The sequence below is a fragment of the Dendrobates tinctorius genome, unplaced genomic scaffold, assembly GCF_039654945.1.
Source record: "Dendrobates tinctorius isolate UK_male_01 unplaced genomic scaffold, ASM3965494v1 ptg000062l, whole genome shotgun sequence".
Lineage (NCBI taxonomy): Eukaryota > Metazoa > Chordata > Amphibia > Anura > Dendrobatidae > Dendrobates > Dendrobates tinctorius.
In genome coordinates this window covers 26520877-26544005 of record NW_027361730.1, presented here as the reverse complement: position 1 = coordinate 26544005, position 23129 = coordinate 26520877, and the positions used below count along the sequence as shown (strand labels likewise).

Sequence of the window (23129 nt, the reverse complement as noted above, 5' to 3'; positions counted from 1 at the left end):
CCAGCGGGGGACCGGTCGCTGCTGCGTGTCACACAAAGTGAGATCACTGTTGCGTCACAAAATCGGTGATGCTTCAGCGATCTCGCTATGTGAGAAAGGGGCTTTAGATTATACTCACCCTGGCATTCGGTCTGGTCCGTTGGGTGTCGCCGTCCGGTCCGGCGCCTCCCTTCTTTTTAACGGTGACGTCATCTTCTTTGCTGCCTGTTGCGGTCCGGCGCCTGCGCACTGCAGTATTCTGCTCTGCCATCAACAGGGCAGAGCAGTGCGCCTGCGCCAGATCCACGACAGGCAGCAGAGGACGTCACCGTTAGAAGATGGGAGGCGCCGGACCGCAACACCCATCGGACCAAGACCGAACCGCCCCCCCCCCCGGTGAGTATAATCTAACTCTTTTTTTCTTCTCTTTCAGGTTACATCGGGGGCTTATCTACAGCATTACAGAATTACAGAATGCTGTAGATAAGCCCCTGATGTCGGTGACGGCAGCTCATAGTCGAAAAATGGGGTGACAGATTCCCTTTAAATCTTTGGCACCTGTTGCAGCACCAATTGTGCAGTGCCTCCGGGTCCTCCAGTGGGTGAGCTGACTCTCTTTGTCTCTTACGTAGAAGTATTTGCATTAATATTTTTTTCATTAAATATGTGTATATGTGCAATGTGTGTACTCACTCACCGCTGTTCTCGCCAAGATCAAGGGCCGTTCTCCTCTGCTTCTCAGTGACATCAAAGCACTTCAGATTCTCTGGATCACACTGAGCTCTGTGTTACCCAGTTGTAACTTTTATAATGTAAGGCTATGTCCTCACGGTCAGTAATCGGCAGCGTTTTGGATGTAGCACATGTCCTCTACGTCCTGCCGGCTTTTGAACGCAGGTAATTCTGCATGTGTTCATTGAACTGTGCAGAATCACGGTGTCCAATACATTGGACGGGTGAAATTTATCTTGTGGAGGCTTGCAACTCTGCAAGATATAGACATGCTGCGGTCTGGAAAGGCACGCCACACGTCTTCATGGGTGATTTGCAAACATCTGTGCACAAATACTGGACATGGGATGTCTCGAAATCCCATCCACTATGCTGTAACATCTGGCTCTGCGGGTTGGACGCTGCTAAGGTACGCAGCGTCCAACCTGCAGCATTTACTTACCATGGGAACATACCCTAAGTATATGGAGTGTCATAAGAAGGCTCCATTGGCTTTCATTATATAGACTTATATAGAGCATAGAGTGAGCCGGTTAGTCACATTACACTACTTTAACCCCTTAAGGACTGAGCCACTTTGTACGTTAATGACCGAACCTCATTTAATCTGACCCCTGTATGTGGTAATTACTAGAGTTGAGCGACTTTGGTCGGATCGGGTTTCGTGAAACCCGAATGAAACAAAATAAGTTTCAGATGAAACTCGTCCGACTAGAGCAAAACAAAGTCGGAGTTTCGTCCGACTTTTATTTCCCATTGACTTGCATTGGGGTCGGGTTTCGGACGAAACTCCGACTTTGTTTTGCTCTAGTCGGACGAGTTTCATCTGAAACTTATTTTGTTTCATTCGGGTTTCACGAAACCCGATCCGACAAAAGTCGCTCAACTCTAGTAATTACTCTAGAACGCTTCAGCGGATCCCGCTGATTCTGAGCATGGTGTTTCCTCGCTTCCTCTTCATTTTCAATCCGTTTGTATGCGGGGACAATGACACCAGCGCAAATAGGGCATCTCTATTCTCTAGGGCAATTCCGGATAAGTGGTACTACTGAAAAACGTGGACACAGCCAAAAATAAGAGCGGCTTTGCTAATAAAAAACAGCCATTGTGCCTCAAAACATGCAAACATTAGAGTTTACAGTAAAAATACACGGGTGATTTTTTTTTTTTCCTGTCACAATTACGTCCTCCTAAGTGGTAAGCTGCCATATCGCTGCACAGCAGTGCCACCAGCCTGCTCTTCACCCTCACATGCACTGCCGTTATAAATAGCAGCACTTATCAGCGCCAATTACTGTGGTGGTAATTGCTTTACGGCGGCCGCTTTATCGCAGCTTTCTACACGGGGCTGTTCCTCCTGTGTGCTGCGCGCCCTCCGCGCCCCACTAATCACACAGCGGCACTCTATCCTAGTCTGAGGAGAACAGGATGATGCGGTGGTGTTTCAGGCATGCGCAGTTCGCTCCCTCGAGCACGTACTCGGCAGATGCTACCTTACTGTACTCCCATTGGTTTGTAAAGAAAATGCGTCACTTTACCCCAGCCTCTTTAATGATCATTCCGCCTCAAAAAATAGTTCTACTTTAACTTATTATTTGCTATTTTGGCCATGAACGCAGAATCGTTTATTAGAAAAAGAAAGAAAATAAGTAATGGCGACTGAGATTTATGGGTAGGCTAAACGGGGGGGGGTATAGCCTATGCAAAGGGGGGCGCAAGGATCTGTGCGGCAGGTGTGGACCGTGCTTCGGCCCTGCAGGGATCACCTTGCTTCTTGGGAAGCTGCCGGCTACTGAGTCTGCCAGACGGAGGACGGACGGAGAAGAGAGCGGAGCGAGCTGCTGTTATCCTGCCACACATAGGTGAGAGCTGCGCACCGCTATCTGTTCTCCGTGACACAGGCCTATGGCAGGAGGCGTCTCGTCACTTATTAATGCGCCAGTGCTGGGAATTCTCACATTACGCGCAGGGCATCAGTGAGCGCAATACTTGCACAGTACACAAGGGCCTATGCCAGTATTGTTAACCCTTAGTGCCCTTCATGTTACTCTACAGTCATATGAGCATGACACCGATCAGTGGGCGCTTATAAAGATGGCTGCTCCCCCTCTATACAGTGCTGCATCAGCTGTCACCATGGAGATGCAGGGAGGTGTGGCTACCCTGGTGTCAGGCCTTGGGGGTTTCTGTAGATTGCCAAATTAGTGGCTACATAATAACTAATGCAGTGGCCTGCGTTATAAAGCGGTCCAGTGTCCGTCCCGACCAATCGGTGATCAGCTTCTATTTTTCTTACTGCGCTAAAAAGCTGGAAAGTAGATTGTGATTGGGCGATGTGCTCCGCTTTGGTGCATTGTGCAGGGTAATTATTGCATATAAATCCGTGCTATGCATTTCATGTCCGTTTCTTCCTTCTGCACGTATTCTGTAACAGCTGATGGATGAAACATGTAGGCGCTTGCCTATGATGCGTCTGCAGCTTAGCCTTTATGAGCGGTTTTAGATCTTCAGTCATTTTATTGCGTCTATGATGCATTGTGGCAGGCACTCCCCGTTTAATAACGTCTGTGATCTAATCAGATTGACTAGGGCCAGATTGGAACTTGCAGATGGAATACAAAACAGAGGGGCATGTTACGTGCTCATATGTCTCTCATCTTTCTGGTTGGGTAAACCCTTTTTAGTAATTTAGTTCCTATGTAATCGTCAAGAGAAGTGTAGAGACAAATAGGGGATCGGACCCTGAACATAAGAGCTTGCAATCTGGAGGAGATGACTGACCTGATGCAATAGGCACACAACGCTATGTTGCTTTTTTTTTTTTTTCTTCTTCCACTTCTTTATTTATATTTCAGATCTCAAAGTAACACGATATGTAATTCAATAAACTCTCTGTACGGGTTAATACTGATAAAGGCGTGTTCTTCTGTTCTTGTTTATCTGAACTCACATTATGTAATAGTACAAGGTATTTTTCTGGCCATTTAATACTCCAGGACCCAGCTCTGAAGAAGCTGCTGCGGTATTTTGGGACGTGGTATATATGGCGTGTCTAAATAAAGCATCCTCCAGGGAGATGCACTGTGAACTTGTCAAGGTCATTTGTGCGGTGAACGGCTAATGACTTCCCTGTACTGGGCAGGGACTGACTAGATCGGTAGCCCAAAGCAACCTATATACCATCTAATCCTCTTCCAAAAGACAGAAACAATGTTCTAATAAACGAAATCGGTGTGGGCGTTTGAGTCCATCTAGATAGGCCAATAATTGGAAACCAGCTAGTGAAATGCATGTTCTGGGGAAATGATTTTTAAGCATGTGTAAGCAGGACACGTGCTGCCAATAACATTGTTATATGAGCAAAGAACGATCAAGTTAAAGGGGTTGTCTGGTCTTTTGATAAGTCTGCAGTCACTGCAGCACCAGTCACCTAGTGTAAATGGACCCTTAGCAATAGTGTCCTGTGACTGAGTTGGTGAAGATAGCTGCACTGTACAGTAGATAGTGATCACTTCCATCAGTCCCTGTCCTCATTGGAGCGCAAAGAATCATTTCCAAACTAAAAGGTTTATTCAGGACTTTGATGTTGGTGGCCTAGCCTTAAAATAGATCAATACCATAATAGTGGGATCTGATACTCATAACCCCAATGATCAGCTGTGTGTAGCTCCCACAATGGCAGAGTGTACGGAGATGAAACCGAAGAGTTCTGTATGTCTTGTAGTGGTCGGTCATGGCTGCTGCAGTTGGTTCCTGTTCACACCAGTGGGAGCTGAGCTGCAGTACCACAGGCCGGTCACTGCACACTACAGTTGTGCACTTTGCTCATTTTAAAGTCCTCAACCCTTTTAGACCATGTGAGAAAATGCTGGTACCTCCCCTTTTTTTTCCCATTTTTGTCTTTGCAGGTGCCTGCTTTAAATTTAAACACATAGAAGTCCTTTCTGATAATTGCATTTTTGCTGTACAGAGACTCCCCATAGAAGACTAGAGAAAAAAGCCCCAACAAACTCAGTTCAACAGTCTCTTTAAATGCACAGTGCATTGACATTTAATTGAATCATGTTTTTTGAACTGTTAAGTGCAGCTGATTTTCTTCTCGCATGAAAAAAGAAAACTGCAGTGGAAAAATATGCAGTATTTTCTCAGTGGGAACAAGTGTGGGTGTGATATCAGAGGAGACTGAGTACGCAAAGGAAAATGGAGACTTATGCTAACATAGGAGCTCAGAATACCTATGCAGATGATGCCTTTGGTTTTGGATTGAAGACCACAGCAATGGTAAAATTAAAAAAAAAAAAAAAAAAATTACTTCATATCATGGTCTTTTATATTATTGTGCACTCTGCACAGTAAATCCTGGCCATAGTTTAGGGTTATAATCTTACACTGTCTAAAGAGCAATGTAAAAGATGTTCTTCAGGTGGACGCTGCTCTTCTGCCTTTCAGCTTCATCATGAGTAGTAACTCCAAGGATGGACAGTACCGGCCAGCAGCCATGGTTGCGCTATTGGCTTGAATTGAGTACCTGCCAAAGGCCGCTAGCAGAGACAGCTTTCTTCTGCAGCATGGGAGAAGCGCGGGACCCTGAAGATGGCCGGGTCCAACCATATTCAGAGAGCTATGAGCAGACTCTAAAGCAGGGGAGGGGAACCTTTTTCCTGCCAAGGGCCATTTGGAATTTTATAATAGCATTCGGCTGCTGTATAAAATAATTCACTTAAACATTACCCAACTATATTTATTCAAACACTTAACTCCCACCTAATGTGATGGCTGGAACTTGGTATTGTCTACCATGAACGCTAGATCACACTGCCACTTGCTATCACTGAGTTGACTGATGGATTCCTCTTCATCTCCATGAACTGCTTGACTTCTGCCCGCAATTGGTAAAACCTCCAGATTGGCTTTTTTCATTACTGCAAAACCTTTCTGGAGCGTGGCATGCCGGGAATAGTAGTCTTTGCGGTGTCATTCATTCTTCTATGACACACAGAACGCTCAGGCCCTGGCACTAGAGCATGTCTGACACAATACCTCCTGCACCTCTGAAGAATTAAAGGGCCCAGGGCCAAAAAAACGGGCAAAATGGCTGCGGGCTGGGCGTTCCCCCACCCCTGCTCTAAAGCATACTAAGTAACGGTAAGGCTGCCTGCAACATGGGCAACAAACTACACTATAAAATCAAAAATCCTTCTGTTCTTGAGAACATGGAGGATTTTTAACTAGCTGTAAATTGCTATTTGTTCTTTTGCTAAGCATTTTTACTTGTTTAATAACTTGAAGCAACCTCTTTGTTGCAATTTTTTTTAACCCCATGTTGCAATTCCACAAGCTGTTCATATTTCCATGTGGCTTTTCTTCTCCATTAGTCTTTTGTGAATTTAATTTGCAATAGATTTTCAATGTGTTGCCTGTATTTCTGCTGCACTAGGGTGTAGGCGCTGTCCCCATAATTGAGTTATGAGAGCGTGCAGCTGAAGGCCGGTGCGTTCTTGCTTCTGATCTAGGGTTTGCTCACACAAGCCCCTTGTGTGGTGAAATCCCGCCGAGGAAGGAATATGCCTATTTTATCCCCTGCTGTAATGGTTCTGTTCCTGTAGGGCTGATTGATGAGTAGGTCAGGAATGGCTCCCTTATCTAGGATTCCTTTGCTGTTTCTTCATATACTGTGCATTGCTCAGACTTCCTGTATGCTGCAATATAACGGAATAGCTGAGTAATATCCTTCGCTTGTGGTTCTGAAGGGACCTCCACTACAGTGTGGCACTTGGGCTGGAATGACTGGCATTAGTACATCCTTTGGTTTCAGTTCCGTCGGTGTAGGTTGGTGACGTAACTGGGGCTGTCATTCCTGGAATCTGCAGTAATTAGTAATATATTCCATTCTACCGTTATAGGACTGTACACTGTCAGCTTCACACCTATGTGTTGTATCTGCTATTCTCAGTAAATCCACATGATCTGATTTGGACTTATTACATAGGGGTCACTATAGTAATGCTTTGTGTACGAGTACGTACCGTGGGTTTACCTCCACATGAGTCCTGAATACAGAGGTAACTCTAGAACTGTGGGGTTCTGCGTGATTCTCTGCATGTGACGTGGTCGTGTGCAGCTGCACGTAGTCTGGGGTTTCCAGGCGGAGGGAGGGCGTTCATGGTGTCATGTCCTACAAGAGGGGAGTGATAAAGCCGCATAGAGGATGCTGCCAGGCTAGTGTCAGTCCCTGAGAAGAGGAAGCAGCGAGCATTGCATCAGGTACGCCCTTCACAGCATCCATGCAATCTGCTGGTGCAGGAGGCCATTGCTGCCTACCTTATCGGAGGAATCTGAGAATTTAATATATTGTGTTGGTAAATGAATGAAGGCATGTGCTTTTCTAATGGAGCCACTAAGGCTGGCATGGCAGGGCTTCATTTTCCACAAGGCATGAGTAATCCTGTTAGATGAAGTGATTCATTTTATGATGTCGGTTCTGCCTGGCTTCATTTCCGGCACTCTGCTTGTGGGTGGATTTTTTTTTTCTGCCACTTCACTTGGGAGGAATGTGCCTTATGTGAAGGCAGAATTTTATACGTGTGGTGTTCTTTATTATTTATTTATTTTTACTAGATGGGCTTGAAGAAAAAGGGCAATAGATACGGTAAGTATCAGTGGGGGCAATTTACCTGTAAATGTAACACTGACCTGTGCATTTTCTGAAGCCCTGTCTGACAGGCGAGGATTGGCCAAGATATGATTATTTTTCCTATTCAACATCAGATAGCTATGTGTATATGACTAGCACAGAAAACTTATAGGATGTTCAGTGTAATAAAAATGTACGGCATTTAAGGTTTCTTCCTGCATGTCATAAGTGTCCGAAGGCTTTCAAACATTTAATCAGACGACTGATTCAGTAGAAACGTTCTAGTGAAAGCGCAGTGCTAAAGGGAATTTGTGGCAAGGCTTCTGCTATGCTTTCTGAGAGCCACATAATATAACGAGAGAGAACCCGATTCCAGCAATGTGTCACTTACTGGGCTGCTTACAGGTTTGTTTTTGTTTTTTGTTTTTAGGATTGCTCTGTTTTTCTGCTGTACATCTTAGAATTTTATACAAGCCCACACAACTGATCTGCAGCTTTCTGTGAGGGTATCAAAGCGATTAACATATATTCCCCTAAATTCACTCTTTATTAGTATAATTAAAATCACCTATATAGTACCAACACGCCACAAATTACACAGACCACATATAACATAGGATATAATATAAGACACTTCCCTTCAGTGTCCCTACAATTATGAAAAAAGGAAGGAAGATGTCCAGTGAAGAGTGATCCAATTGGTTCCGTTCAGTGTATAGTTTTTATTTGTTTCTTGAGGGCAAAGGGAGGGTGGGGGGGGGAAGGAACACCTACCTGTGCTGCAGAGGTCGGCACGCTTAGGGTATGTGCACACGCTGCAGTTTTGGCCCTGCAGAACCTCAGCAGTTCCGCAGACATGGTACTTTACCATGTTAGCCTATGGGTTTTCAAAACCGCAGTGCTCACGCTGCGGTTTTTTACCTGCGGAAAAGCTGCGTTTTTTTTTTTTCTGCAGCATGTCAATTGTTTCTGCGGATTCTGCTGCGGTTTCACACCTTTAACATAGTAGAGGTGTGAAACCGCAGGGCAAAACCGCAGGCCAAACCACAGGTCACTTTACCTGCGGTTTTACCTGCGTTTCCGTGGGAAAAAACCCGCAGCGTGTGCACTCACCCTAAGATGGCGATTGTGGCCCCCCTGCTCCTCATCAGCTGTCCCTAGTATGCCTTAGCCTATCTACAATAGGGCATTAAAGATGATATACAATAGCTAAGGGTACAGAAAAATAAGAGGAAATCTTAAAGGATATCATTCTACAGTTCAGTATTTCAAACTTTGCCCAAATTTACAAAAAACACCAAATCATAATGGGATGCAATCTGTCACACTTTTCCCTAAGCTTAACACCTACCTAGCTGCGGAAGCTGGCACCCTAATAACACAAAAGCCCTTGGTATTAATCCCATACAGTTGGTCTAAATTGGCTATGCATACATTGGTTTTAGACAGATTGACGTATACTACACCGGTAACTGCATTTATTTATATCTGAAGTCCTACAGTGACACCATTGATTGCACACTTGCATGGCCCTAGCATTTAAATATGTGCTTTGGTAAAACACCTCAATAAATATATATATATATGTAGTGTGTGTAATCTGGCTTTATATATGTCAGGGTTTAGCAGGGACAGCTAACAGGGAGTGGGGCGCCACAATCAATATCTTGGGGTGCCATCTTCTGTGGCATAAGTAGGTGTCAAATTTGGGGGAAATTTTTTTGTTTTGTTTTTTCTCCCCACTCTTTGCCATCAAGAAACTAGAAAACTATACATTAAACAGAAGCAATTGGACATCTTCCTTTTTATACTTGTAGGGACATTGAAGAAGCCATAGTTGGTGCTATATATGTTATAGTTATGAATACATGGCAGCAGATTTACTAGTCCTCTACTGATAAAATCACTGTTTTATCAAGAGATTATCAAAACTACAGCAAGTAGCCTGGTAAGTAATCCACCTAAGCAATCTGGATCTGTCTCTACATGATGCTGATCTCAAATTAGATGGCAATAACATGGTGACAGATTTTCTTTAAGCCACAGTTTCTTGAGCAGGACTGATCTGCAATACCAGATATAGCCAATAGTTAAGAGTGGCACTGTCTGGTGGGCATTGTAATTCCTCTGACTGCTTTGGCATCTTCCTTCTTGTTAACGATGTAGGTTCTGTTGGTTGGACTCGCTTGAACAACAAGAAAATTATTATACCAGTATAACTCTTTTGGCAGATGTGTGTAAGGTGCTGGGCTCAGTTATCAAATGCCTCTCAGTGATTAATTATACAGTAATATTAACTTCAACAGATATTTGATCTCGCACAAGAAGTGGAGTCAGGGTGCTAAAGAAAATCTTGCCTAATTTTATTAAAGGTGACCTGATTAGATTGATGGTGTCTGAACTATGACAAGTCTGATGTGGTTTCCAGCCGATTTCTTCCTGCTCAGTTGTTTGATAAGTCTATATAACCCTATGTACATAGGCAAGAACTGCATCAGACTTGTCAGGTCTCTTACTATAGTCCTTGGCCGGCATTTCATACCATTTTCACTGCAATTACACAGTGTTTCAGAATAAAATATGCAGGCTGCAATTGTGCATCCAGGCTCTAATTCATGCTGCATAAATCTAATGACCGGTTCCCTTTAAATTCATTTAAACAGAACACGCCTATAGTAACAAAATAAAAAACAAAGGTGATAATAAATGTAATGTCAGATGAATATTGATGGTGCGGTTCAGACTACAACTTTCTATTAGATAGATCCTCATATATATTGGGTTAGATAAGTGTGCCTAAAATCCCAATTAACCTAAAAGAATGTATTATAGCAAGTAAACACGGTTAAACGTTAACCCCTTAGTTACCAGGCTTAAATAGGGTTTGTTTTTTTAAAGGGAACTTATCAGCAGGATTGTGCTCAGTAACCTACAGACAGTCAGGCTGGTGCTGTTATACTGATTTAAATGATACCTTGGTTGATGAAATCCATTTTGTGGTTGTTGTGCTTAATGTTGTAGTTTTGAGTTAGGCTGGGTTCACACGTAGCGGAACTCTCGCGGAAATTACCGCGAGAATTCCGGAATTCCATTCCGCGCGGGAAAATCGCGTTTTAAATTCCCGCGATTTTCCCACGGAAAAACTAGCATTTTGCAAGCGTAATTAGCTTGCAGAATTGCTAGCGTTTTCCAAGCGATCTGGAGCATCACTTGGAGAACTGATTGACAGGTTGGTCACACTCGTCAAACATAGTGTTTGACCAACTTTTTACTATTGAGGCCGCCTATGCGGCCTCAATAGTAAAAGAATGTAAAAAATAATAATAATAAAAAATATTGTTGTTCTCACCTTCCGACATCCCGCGCAGCCTTCCCGCCTCTCTCCACGCTCCCGGTCCCAGTAATCCTTTGCGACAATTACCGTGATGACGTCTGTTCTCGTGGGATCGCGACACTTCGCAATCCCACGAGAACGGACGTCATCGCTCGCAAAGGCTTACTGGGAGCGTGGAGAGAGGCGGGAAGTCTGCGCGGGACGTCGGAAGGTGAGAATAACAATATTTTTTATTTTAAATTCTATTTTTTACAGGGATATGGTGCACGGAGGACAGTCTCCTCTCCTCCGGACCGTGGGTACCATCCGCAAATGTTCTGCTTACTTTTCGCATGGTGTGCACAGCCACATGCGGAAAGTAAGCGGAACAATGCATTCCTATGGGTGCGGGATCGCCGCGATTCCGCGAAATTAATGAGCATGCTGCGTTTTTTACCGCAAAGCGATTCCGCCGCGGTAAGAACCGCAGCATTAGCACAGCATTGCGGAATCCCATAGTAATGCATGGGATGCTTAGTTTTCGCGGCAAAATTGCGCGGTTAAAACCGCCGCGGAAACGCAAAAAAAAACGTCACGTGTGAACACAGCCTTAATGTTCTCGTGCTTCGGGGCGGCCTGTGGGGGGGCAGGGTGTCTTCATGTGGTGCTCTGCTTAGGTATTCACCAGTATTCTGCTCTGCTTAGGTATTCACCAGTGAAAAAAAATCACCTGTGCTGGAGCCTGATCGCACGTGTAATGTGCAGTTAACTTTTTTATGGTATACATTAATTCATGGGAAAAAAAAATAAAAAATCAGTCTGAAAATGGCACAAGCGATATATATATCTATCGGGGAGGGGATATATATTATGTAAAATAAGGGGCAGGTCTCTGAGGGATCAGGGACCTGTCAGAAGCCATTAGTATGAATACATAAGCCGAGCACCACATGAAGACGCAACCCCCCCCATCCCATTTTAATCAGTATAACGGCGCCAACCTGACACTGCCTGTAGGTTACTCTGCACAATCTTGCTTACAGATTCCCTTTAAAGTGAATCTGTCACCTATTTTTTTTGTATATAAGATGCGCCCACCGCCATCAGGGTCTTATCTACAGCATTCTGTAATGCTGTATATAAGCCCCGGATGTAACCTGAAAGAGAAGAAAAACGAGTTATATTACACTCGCCAGGGGCGGACTGGGTCCGATGGGTGTCGCGGTCCGGTCTGGCGCCTCCAATCATCTAACGATGACGTCCTCTTCTTTGCTTCCCGCTCCGGCGTAGGTGCACTGCTCTTCCCTGTTGAGGGCAGAGCAGAGTACTGCAGTGCGCAGGCGCCAGACCTCTGACCTTTCCCGGCGCCTGCGCACTGCAGTATTCTGCTATGATCTGCCAATTTTTTTTTCTGTATTTTTTTTTTTTTTTTTTGTCTCTTTGCAATAGCCATATCTTTCTCATTTGATCAATCAATCAAATTTATTATAGCCAAGTACATATTACATATATACAAGGAATTCTTTGTAGCAAAGAGGCAACATAATATATAACAACAGATACAACAAGTAACATCTAACAAGACAGATGCAGTATATAGTCTAGACATGACGATTTAATTGTTGAACAGAGAGTGGATAGAAGCTGTTCATATGGAGGTTGGTGCTGCATTTGGGGACTCTGAAGCGACGTCCTGAAGGGAGTAGTTGGAATGAGGAGTGTCCCGGGTGAGAGGGATCGGATGAAATTTTCAATGCGTGGGATCGAATACTCATATCATAAAGACCCTGGATTTTAGGCAGGGGGGAACCTATAATTCTCTCTGCTGCTCTGAAAGTCATTTGTAAGCGGAGTTTGCCATGCGCAGTGGCTCCCCCATACCAGACTATCAGAGAGGAACAAATCACAGATCTGATGACAGCATTAAAGAATAAGATCAGCAGATTCTTAGACAAACCATATCTTTTCAGCTGATGCAGGAAGAACATCCTCTGTCGTGCTTTTCTTATAACAGCATCCACGTTTTTCCCCCATTTAAGATCATGAGAGATAACACCAAGGAATTTGGTCTCTGTGACCCTAAGAACCCTAAGAACTGATGTGGATGTATGAGGCTTTGTTTTATGCCGGACAAGTTCACGGAAAAAAAAAAAAATATATTTCTCACCAAAACACCTGGAGAACTCAATCGACAGGTTATTACTGTTGTAGGGATACCTAATGTGCAGGTTCTCAGGAACAGCTTGGGTCTGATAGAAAAATGTGAAACCATTTGGCACCCAGTGGAACATGATATTGACATGAACATGACCCATCTTTGTGATTTCAATACATGGGGAAATGTAATGTCATCTACCCATTTTCATCTTTCTGTTGCCGCACTCCATAGATTGCGGATCTGTTATGCGGGTGACAATCCTTAGCTATTTTCTTTGTGCAGGTCACCATGTCAAAATCCCACGTATCCGAGGCCGGCAGTGCCTTCATCCAGACACAACAGCTGCATGCCGCAATGGCAGACACCTTCTTGGAGCACATGTGCCGACTGGACATTGACTCTGAGCCCATAGTAGCACGCAATACTGGCATTATCTGCACCATTGGTAAGTTACTGGTATCGCTTCAGATGGCATTGCTTGTTTTTTCTAACTTGCTTTTCTTAAGTGATCAAGATGTGGTTTATTTTCTAGAATGTGCACCATGTTCAGAAGATGGCTGTGTTTATATAAGAGTCTTAAAATTACAATATGAAAAGACTGAGAATTGTAGCTCAATTTTTTTTTTTTTCTGTGCTTGGCTTTTTTTCCGTTCCTTTTAGGCCCAGCTTCTCGCTCAGTGGACATACTTAAAGAGATGATAAAATCTGGAATGAACGTCGCTCGTCTGAACTTTTCCCATGGAACACATGAGGTTAGACTTGTGTATGTCACCAGTACAGTAGAAGGTCACAGGCGTAATTCAATCTGGTCTTTGCAGCTTTTTGCTGTGAAAATAGAATATTCGGGGAGGGGCTAAGGGTAACTTACAATTTCTTAAAATTAAAGTGGTTGTCTGGTGAAAACCGATAAGTCTGCAGTCACTCTGTGTGACTGCAGACTTATGAATTCCCCCAGTGCACGTACAGACCCAGGACAGAAGGGCATGTATGAATTATCAATACCTGTGGCCAGTGGGCACGGCCTCGCTCTCCATACACTAGTTTAGAGCGAGGCTCTATCCTCTAGTCAGACATGCCCACTGGCCAGTCGCATCACTGTTCGGGGCGAGATCTTGGCTCATTACAAGGGTATGGAAAAGGCCACAGGTGAATCCCTGTAGCGTACAGTGCGTGCGCTGGGGGGGGTTCAGAAGTCTGCAGTCACAGTGACTGATGACTTATCGATTTTTTTTTTTTTTTTTTTTTTTTTTGTTAACGAGACAACCCCTTTAAATGTTTCACACGCTATATTATTTTTTTATAGTAGAACTCTTGGCAGAAGTGTAAGGGTCATGTGTTCTGATATGCCACGTGCACTGAGGCAGCTGGTGTTTTTATCTAATTCAGTGTTAGTGTCCACAAAAGCTTTCTGCTCTCAACTATCCAAGCATAATATGCATGTCTACTAAATGCCTTTACTTAACAAATAAATATTAAACTTACAATTTTTGTTTTTTCCTAGTACCACGCAGACACCATCACAAACGTTCGCGCGGCCACAGAAAGCTTTGCTTCTAACCCCATTCTGTACAGGCCAGTGGCTGTTGCATTAGACACCAAGGGACCAGAAATTCGCACTGGACTTATCAAAGGAGTAAGTATTCTCATTTTCACTTTTACCAATTTTGGTTTGTGGTCAGTCGTGAAATCTCTGCAATGCGTCACTCAAAATGATTGGCTACATGATAGATTGTTAAGAAGGGAACATTGATGGTCTATAATTTCATCCCACCAATTCTGAAAACCCAAGAACTGCACCAATCAGCCATAATATTAGCCTCTTCCATCTGCAAACAGTTTTCCTTTTTTTTTTTTTTTTTTTTTTTTATCCCAATTTTCCAGAAGCAATAACTATTGTTAGGTCATCCTTGTTCTGTGAGGGATGGATTGATTCATTGCATGGCAAGTTGTGTGCTTCATTAATGGATTTGTGTGAGCACTTGTATTTCGAAGGAAGAGCTGTAGTTTACCATTTTGACCAAAATTTTAGTTATTTGCCACTTTTTTTTTTCAATTAATAGATAAGAGAAGGGGGTGATTTTTAACTTTTGTTTTCTCTTTGAAAAAAATATAAAATTGTTTTGAGCAGAAGTGGGGAAAGTGATTCACAGCTAAAATGCTTTAAAAATTAATGTTAAGTTTATTTTTATTAACATAATGGAAAGTGAACGAAAGTGAAATGTAAATCAAATCAATATTTGGAATGGCCACCCTTTGTCTTCAAAACTGTATCAGTTCTCCTAGGTACGCATGTACAGTTTTTTTTGGTTTTTTTTTGTTTGTTTTTTTTAAAGAACAGCAGGTAAATTGCCGTATATACTAGAGTATAAGTTGACCCCAGTATAAGCCGAGGCCCCTAATTTTGCCACAAAAAACTGGGAAAACTTATTGAATCTAGTATAAGCCGAGGGTGGGAAATGCAGCAGCTACTGGTAAATTTAAAAAATAAAAATAGATGCCAATAAAGGTAAAATTAATTGAGACATCAATAGGTTAAATGTTTTTGAATATCCATATTGAATCAGGAGCCTCATATAATGCTCCATACAGTTCATGATAGGCCCCATAAAATGCTGCAGAAAGGTTAATGGTGGCCCCATAAGATGCTTCATATTAATACATGCCCCATATAATGCTGCACAAAGGTTAATGGTGGCCCCATAACGTGCTCCATATGAATTCATAGCCCCCCCCCTGCTGGTCGGGTGACCGGGATCACTGAAAGGTCACCCAACCCGAACACACAGGACCCTTTGTACTTCACCCCCCCTGTGGCTACAATAGCTCTGATTGGGTGTTTCACTTTCAACAGCCAATCAGGGCGATCTGTAATATTTCACCAATTAAATTTGGTGAAATATTACAATGCAGCCATAGCCGATGCTGCAATAGCATCGGCCGTTGCTGGAGATCGAGATCCGTGCCCCGCCCCCCCCCCCCCCACGACTGACGCCGTTAACATCTGCACTCCCCCCCCCCGGTACCACCTATGCTCCTCTAGCCGTCCCGTTGTCCCTCCTGGATCCTTCATGGGCGCCGCCATCTTGGAAAATGGCGGGCGCATGCGCAGTGCCCCCATAGAATTTGCCGGCTGCAGATTCATTCATTAGGGTTAAGGGTTGGGGTTGGGATTAGGGTTTGGGGTTTGTTGTCGTTAGGGTTATGATTAGGGTTGGAATTAGGGTTAGGGGTGTGTTGAAGTTAGGGTTGGAGTTAGAATTGAGGGGTTTTCACTGTTTAGGCACATCAAGGGGTCTCCAAATGCGACATGGTGCCACCATCTATTCCAGCCAATTTTGCGTTCAAAAAGTCACAGTGCTCCCTCCATTCTGAGCCTGACGTGTGCCCAAACAGTGGTTTACTCCCACATATGGGGTATCAGCATACTCATGAAAAATTGCACAACAACTTTGGGGGACTAATTTCTCCTGTTACCCTTGGGAAAATAAAAAATTCGGGGCTAAAAAAATTATTTTTGTGGAAAAAAAAAAAAGATTTTTTTATTTTCACGGCTCTGCGTTATAAACTTCTGTGAAGCACTTGGGGGTTCAAAGTGCTCACCAAACATCTATATAAGTTCCTTGGGGGTGTCTAGTTTCCAAAATGGGGTCACTTGTGGGGGTACTCCAATGTTTAGGCATACAGGGGCTCTCCAAACGCGACATGGTGTCCGCTAACAATTGGAGCTAATTTTCCATTCAAAAAGTCAAATGGCGCTCCTTCCCTTCTGAGCCCTGCCGTGCGCCCAAACAGTGGTTTATGACCACATAAAAGGTATCTGTGTACTCAGGAGAAATTGCCCAACAAATTTTAGGATCCATTTTATCCTGTTACCCATGTGAAAATGAAAAAATTGATGCTAAAAGAAAATTTTTGTTGGAAAAATTAAAATGTCCATTTTTTTCCTTCCACATTGCTTTAGTTCCTGTGAAGCACCTGAAGGGTTAATAATATTCTTGAATGTAGTTTTGAGTAGCTTGCGGGGTGCAGTTTTTAGAATGGTGTCACTTTTGGGTATTTTCTGCCATATAGACCCCTCAAAGTGACTTCAAATGTGAGGTGGTCCCTAAAACAAAAAAAAAAAAAAGTTTTGTAAATTTTGTTGTAAAAATGAGAAATTGCTGGTCAACTTTTAACCCTTATAGTGTTGCCGATTCTCTGCAGTGACTGATCAGGCAGAGGGAGCGTACTAATCACGTCATCGCGCCCTCTGACCTGAACGTCACAGCCAGAGGACCCGGAAGACGGAGCACGGCGGTGGAACGGGGACAGGTGAATATGGCATGGCTCACCCTCCCCCAGTCCTACTCACCCTCCTGGCGTCTGTATATCAGGCTGTGCTACATCTCAGTCGCGGCGTCTGCATCTCTCTTCCTGTATTCTTCCTGTGCGGTCATGTGATAAGACTCAGTAAAGTAATGAATATGTGCTCCACCCCTATGGGAGTGGAGACGCGTCCATAATTATTACTTTAATGAGCGGTGTCGCGTGACCGCACAGGAAGAAGACAGGAAGAGAGATGCAGACGCCGCGACTGAGATGTAGCAGAGCCTGATATGCAGATGCCAGGAGGGTGAGTATGATGTCTCCTGCTCCCCCTCCCCGACGGCTTCCTGGCGTATGACTTGTGTATAAGCCGAGAGGGGCGTTTTCAGCACAAAAAAAGTGCTGAAAATCTCTGCTTATACACGAGTATTTACGGTATTCCAAACATGGAGAAATAATCACAGATCTTCTGTAGATATAGGTTTGCTGTAATCCGTCTCCCTCTAAAGGGGGTTTTACACTAAGCGATATCGCTAGCAATATCGCTAAAACGTCACTGGTTTTGTGACGTTATAGCGATATTGCTAGCGATATCGCTATGTGTGATACTTACCAACGGCCGGCTCCCCCCGCTGTCCATCGCTGATCGCGCGAGAATGTCCGGCTCCATTTCTCGTCGGGCGCTTCCTGCTGAGACTTCCTGCTGTGACGACGAGCGACGCTGGACGCGGGCGGGAGGACGCAGGATCGCTGTGTGTGAATGGTAAGTATCGTGCGCTGCGTCGCTGCTGCATCGCTGTGAGATCTTTCTGTATGAAAGCTCACTAGCGATCATTTAGCGATGCACCAGCGATTCTGACCGGGTGGGATCGCTGGTCGGATCGCTGGTGCATCGCTAAATGTAAAAGGGCCTTTAAAGTAATCCCAGACAGCTGCGGCAACCATATCTTTAATTACAGCACTCTTTATTCTTCTTTACTTTCAAGATTGTTCTTAATGACTGACTGTGTATGTGGAGTTGTTGTTCTGCTAAAGAATAAAATGTCAAGCCAATCTGACGCTTCCATGATGATATTGTATAATGGATAAGTATCTGCCAGTGTTTCTCAGCATTGAGCAAAACATTAATTCTGACAAAATTTCCAACTCATTTGCTGATATGTCCTTGTTTCCATGTTGGAAGGTCTTTGGCTGCAATTCTTCCCTAAAGACTACTTCTAGACTGACTTATCTAAATGGTAGATGAGTGTAGTTGGGTACTACTGATTGCTGCCAGTTCTGAGCTGATGGCACTGTTGAACATTAGCCAATTTCAAAGGGGCGTAATCATCGTTTCTTTCTATCTTGGCCAACCCTCGACATCTATAGTCCTCATTATTGCCTATTACTTGGTGCTTCTTCAGAAGAGCTTGAACAGCAGTGTCTTCTCTGAAATCTTTGCCTGGGAGAGATCTTGCTGTTGCAGTGTATCTACCTTGTGACTTTGTGCATGTGTACATAAAATAATTGGTGGTGTTTTTGAAGGCAAAAGGTGATCACACCAAATATTGATTTTAATTTTATTTTTTATTTAGATTTATCTTTTCCTTTTGCATTTTCTTAATTTATAAAAGGAATATTAACACTTTGAAAGCATTCTTACTCTGCAGCATTTTTCCACACATGCCTAAAACTTTTGCACAATAGTGTGTTTTTTTTAATCCTTATGTTTAAACCTCTACTCTGGCATTTTTATTTAAAGGGAACCTGTCGGCAATTTTGGCCGACACAAGATGTGGCCATCACCTTTCAGGGCTAATATACTGCATTCTATAATGCTGTAGGTAAGCCCCCAACCCGACCTGTAAGAACTGAAAAATACGTTTTATTATACTCCCCTGTGAGGCTGTCTGGTCCAATGTTTTTCGCTGGTCTTGGTCTGGCGCCTACCATCTTATGATCGCCGCCCTCCTGCTTGCTTCTTGTGGATGATGCGACCCTGCATCGTACACACATGCTCCCTGACACCTGCGTAAGCGTACTTCTCTGCCCTGTTCAGGGCAGAGCAAAGTACTGTCGTGCGCAGGTGGCGGGCTCATTGACCTTTTCCAGCACTGGTTAACATCCGCGGGCAGATCTCGGATCAACCCGCGGCTGGTAGAGCCACATGACATTGATTAGATCAGCTTTCATGTCCAGAGCTCGCAGCAAAGACAAGGACACTACCTTGGATGTACCTATACGTCCAAGGTCGTGAAGGGGTTAAAACGACTTTAACAAGGGCCAAATTATGATGGCTAAGGAACTGAGACAGAGAGCATCTTCAAAATGTAAGAACTTGGGAACGTGTATGCAGTAGTTAGGAGCTAACAAAATTGGTTCAAGCCAGGACAACTGTTTGAACCAGCAACAGTACATCCTGGCACTAGTGTCAGGACGTAATCTTTCATAGCACGTGTCTCAGAGTTTAGTAGTGAACACTGCGTGTGAATGCTCACAGAGAAAGAAGAGATACTAATAGATCATAAACTAAACATGAGTCAACAGTGGTGCAGCAAGAAAAAAGGCACATAGGATGTATTAACAGAAGCATACAGTCTAGATTATGTGAAGTCATTATTGCCCTCTACTCCTCTTTAATCAGACCTCATCTAGAATACTGTGTCCAGTTTTGGGCACCACATTTTAAAAAAGACCTCAACAAACTGGAGCAAGTTCAGAGAAGAGCGACCAGAATGGTGACCGGTCTGCAAACCATGTCCTGTGAGGAACAGTTACAGGATTTGGGAATGTTTAGCCTGGAAAAATAGCTGTCTACAAATATCTCAAGGGCTGTCACATTGTAGAATGATCATCTTTATTCTCATTTGCACGAGGAAAGACTAGAAGCAATGGGAGGAGACACAGATTAGATATTAGAAAAAGCTTTTTGACAGTGAGGGTGATCAATGAGTGGAACAGGCTTCCACGAGAGGTGGTGAGTTCTCCTTCAATGGAAGTCTTCAAACAGAGGCTGGACAGACATCTGTCATGGGATGATTTAGTGAATCCTGCTTTGAGCAGGGGGTTGGACCAGATGACCCAGGAGGTCCCTTCAAACTCTACCATTCTATGAGAGAAATGGGCTGGCAGCATGGAAGAGGTAACTTGTATAAAGTGATAAAAGATGATTTCTCATCTATAAGACATACAGGGAGGACTTTTTTCAGCCTGTATACCCATATGAAGTTTAGATGGGTTTACTTCAATATTGTTTGTTTCTGAGTGTCATTTTAATTCCTTTTTTTTTTTTTTTTTTTAAACTCCGACTAGTTTGGCGTGGACCTCCCCTACTTGATATTGGCTTACTGCCCCTCTCCCTGCCCCAGCTGAGCCCATATCACTCATGCTTTCCTTGTTTCCGTGCTGTATGAGTCTAGCGATCAATCAATCTTTTAATATGTGACATGTGGCTTGTAATTGAATGGTAGGTAATTGTCTAATTCTCTTTTTGTAGAGTGGTACTGCAGAGGTTGAATTGAAGAAGGGGGCAACCCTAAAAGTGACCCTTGATGATGCCTACCAGGAAAAATGTGATGAAAATGTTTTATGGGTTGATTACAAGAATCTTATCAAAGTAGTGCAACCTGGCAGCAAGATTTATGTGGATGATGGACTGATTTCCCTGCTTGTTAAAGAGCTTGGTCAGTATATAGTAAGAACAAAAAACTAACATCCGTTTAACTTGGAAATGCTATTATTCGCTTCGCTTTAAGATGAGTTTTTGTCATATAAAAAAATCCATACTGAGGAGAATCATTTTTCCACCTTATAAACCATAATCTACACAATTCAATTGTAAAACAAAATTTATTCATTTTGAAGAAAAAAAAAAAAAAAAAAGAATGAGTTTGCATAAATATGGACAGCCTTAATCTAATACTTGAAGTATGCTTTTGATTAATGACTGCAATCTGACTCCTCATGACACATCTAGAATTGGTGATCTTTGGCCACTTTTCCTTATAATAGCCTTCCAGATCTGTCCGATTATGAGGGAATCTCTTGTGTACTGCCCTATTTAGGTCAAGCCACAGAATTTCAATTGTATTCAGGTCTGGGCTCTGGCTGGGAAATTCCTCTTCAGTCTCAGCTTTTTAGCAGATGCTTGAAGGTTATGATGCAAGACTGACTGAAGCCCCATTCACAGCTGTTGGAAAAACAGCCCCAAAGCTTTGTGGTTTATAGGTTTTGCTGTAAAATGTAACTAAGAAAATGTCAGGAACATCCTACAGTTAATCAGAATTACTATAAATGATGGCAGCTGTGTATTGACGACTATTTAACCCCTTTCCGACATCGGGCATAATAGTACACTGATGTCGGTCTCCCTCCCTTTGATGTGGGCTCCGGCGCTGAGCCCACATCTTTCCTGGGACATGTTTTGAACAGCTGACATGTGCCCGCATTAGCCGCAGGTGAAATCGTGATCCACCTGTGGCTATTAACTAGTTAAATGCCGCTGTCAAACTCTGACAGCAGCATTTAACTCAAGCTTACGGCCATTGGGCCGGAAACCCGCCCACTGTTGACCCGCATCACGTGATTGCGGTTTACCGGTTCGTTGGCATGACAACCAGTGGTCTCTTGGAGACCTCTATGGTTGTCAGTGCCGGCTTGCTGTGAGCGCCACATAGTGGTCGGAGCTCATAGCAAGTGAGCAATTCTGCTACATAGAGGCGATCTGATCATCGTAGCAGAGCCGATCAGGTAATGGCAGCTTCTAGTCTCCCTTTTCGCCCCATTCAAAATAAAACAATAAAATAACAAACATACACACATTTGGTATCGCCGCGTTCAGAATCACCCAATCAATAAAAAAAATTAACCTGATCGCTAAACGGCGTAGCAAGAAACAAGTAAAAACACTAGAATTAAGGGTTTTTTTTGGTCTCCGTGACATTGCATTACAATGTAATAACGAGTGATCAAAAGATCATATCTGCACCAACGTGGTATCATTAAAAACGTTAGCTCGGCGCGCAAAAAAATAAGCCCTCACCCGACCCCAGATCACGAAAAATGGAGATGCTACTCTATCAGAAAATTGCGCAATTTTTCTTTTTTTTCTTTTTTTTTTTTTTTTTTTTTTTTTTTTTAAACAAGGTTTGGAATTTTTTTCACCTCTTGGATAAAAAAAGAACTTAGACATGTTTGGTGTCTATGAACTTGTAATGACCTGGAGAATAATAATGGCAGGTCAGTTTTAGCATTTAGTGAACCTAGTAAAATAGCAAAACAATAAAACAACTGTGGGATTGCACTTTTCTGAAACTTCACCGCAATTTGAATTTTTTTCCAGGACACGTTATGTTAAAACTAGGGATGAGCGAATACCTGGAGTGCTCCCAATAATCAGCTGTTCGGCTCCGCAGCTGCATGTGTCCCGTCTGTGTGACAGTCGGGCTCTCCATGTTTGTGTTGTGACTGTCACACAGCCGAATAGCTGATTATCGGGAGAACTCCAGATATCCGGGTTCCCGACCAAGCTATTTGGAAAGTGCTATAGCTATTTGGATAAGGAGATATCTGAAGCTATTCACTCATCCCTAGTTAAAACCAATAGTGTCATTCAAAAGTACAACTTGTCCCGCAAAAACCAAGCCCTCACATTGCCATATTGACGGAAAAATTAAAAAAAAGTTATGACTCTGAGAAGGGTAGCAAAAAATACCTCTGGTCATGAAGGGGTTAAGTTCTCCATCTTATCCACACTTGTGCTCTGATTTTCTCATGCAAGAAAATTGGATCACAGTAAGATGACACTCAGCTCAAAGCTTGAGCAGAGTGGTATTAACATGTAAGCGATCCAGTTCTCTTGAGAGAATATAGGATCGTATGAGCCCAGCGTAACAGTCTGTTTGGGATTACGTGAAGAAACAGAAGGATTTGTGGTTAGTTCTCAAAGATGCTTTGAAAAATCTCCCTTCAGAATTTCTTCAAAAACTGCAAGTGTACCTAGAAAAATGTGTTTGTTTGTTTTTTTATAA

General features: G+C 43.3%; 1 protein-coding gene across 3 annotated transcripts in view; it reads left to right on the top strand.

The window, feature by feature from the left end:
- Positions 1 to 2437: 2437 nt before the first annotated feature.
- Positions 2438 to 23129, top strand: part of PKM (pyruvate kinase M1/2) — a 50513-nt gene continuing 29821 nt past the window's right edge. For 2 of the 3 annotated variants that reach the window (XM_073579436.1, XM_073579438.1), the window contains exons 1-5: positions 2438 to 2573; positions 13099 to 13261; positions 13477 to 13568; positions 14318 to 14449; positions 20597 to 20783. In XM_073579436.1, the coding sequence (XP_073435537.1) occupies positions 13105 to 13261; positions 13477 to 13568; positions 14318 to 14449; positions 20597 to 20783 (568 nt within the window). In that variant the 5' untranslated portion in view covers positions 2438 to 2573; positions 13099 to 13104. Of the gene's footprint in view, positions 2574 to 6869; positions 6976 to 13098; positions 13262 to 13476; positions 13569 to 14317; positions 14450 to 20596; positions 20784 to 23129 lie in introns of those variants that run through there. The other variant, XM_073579437.1, reaches the window with a different exon arrangement.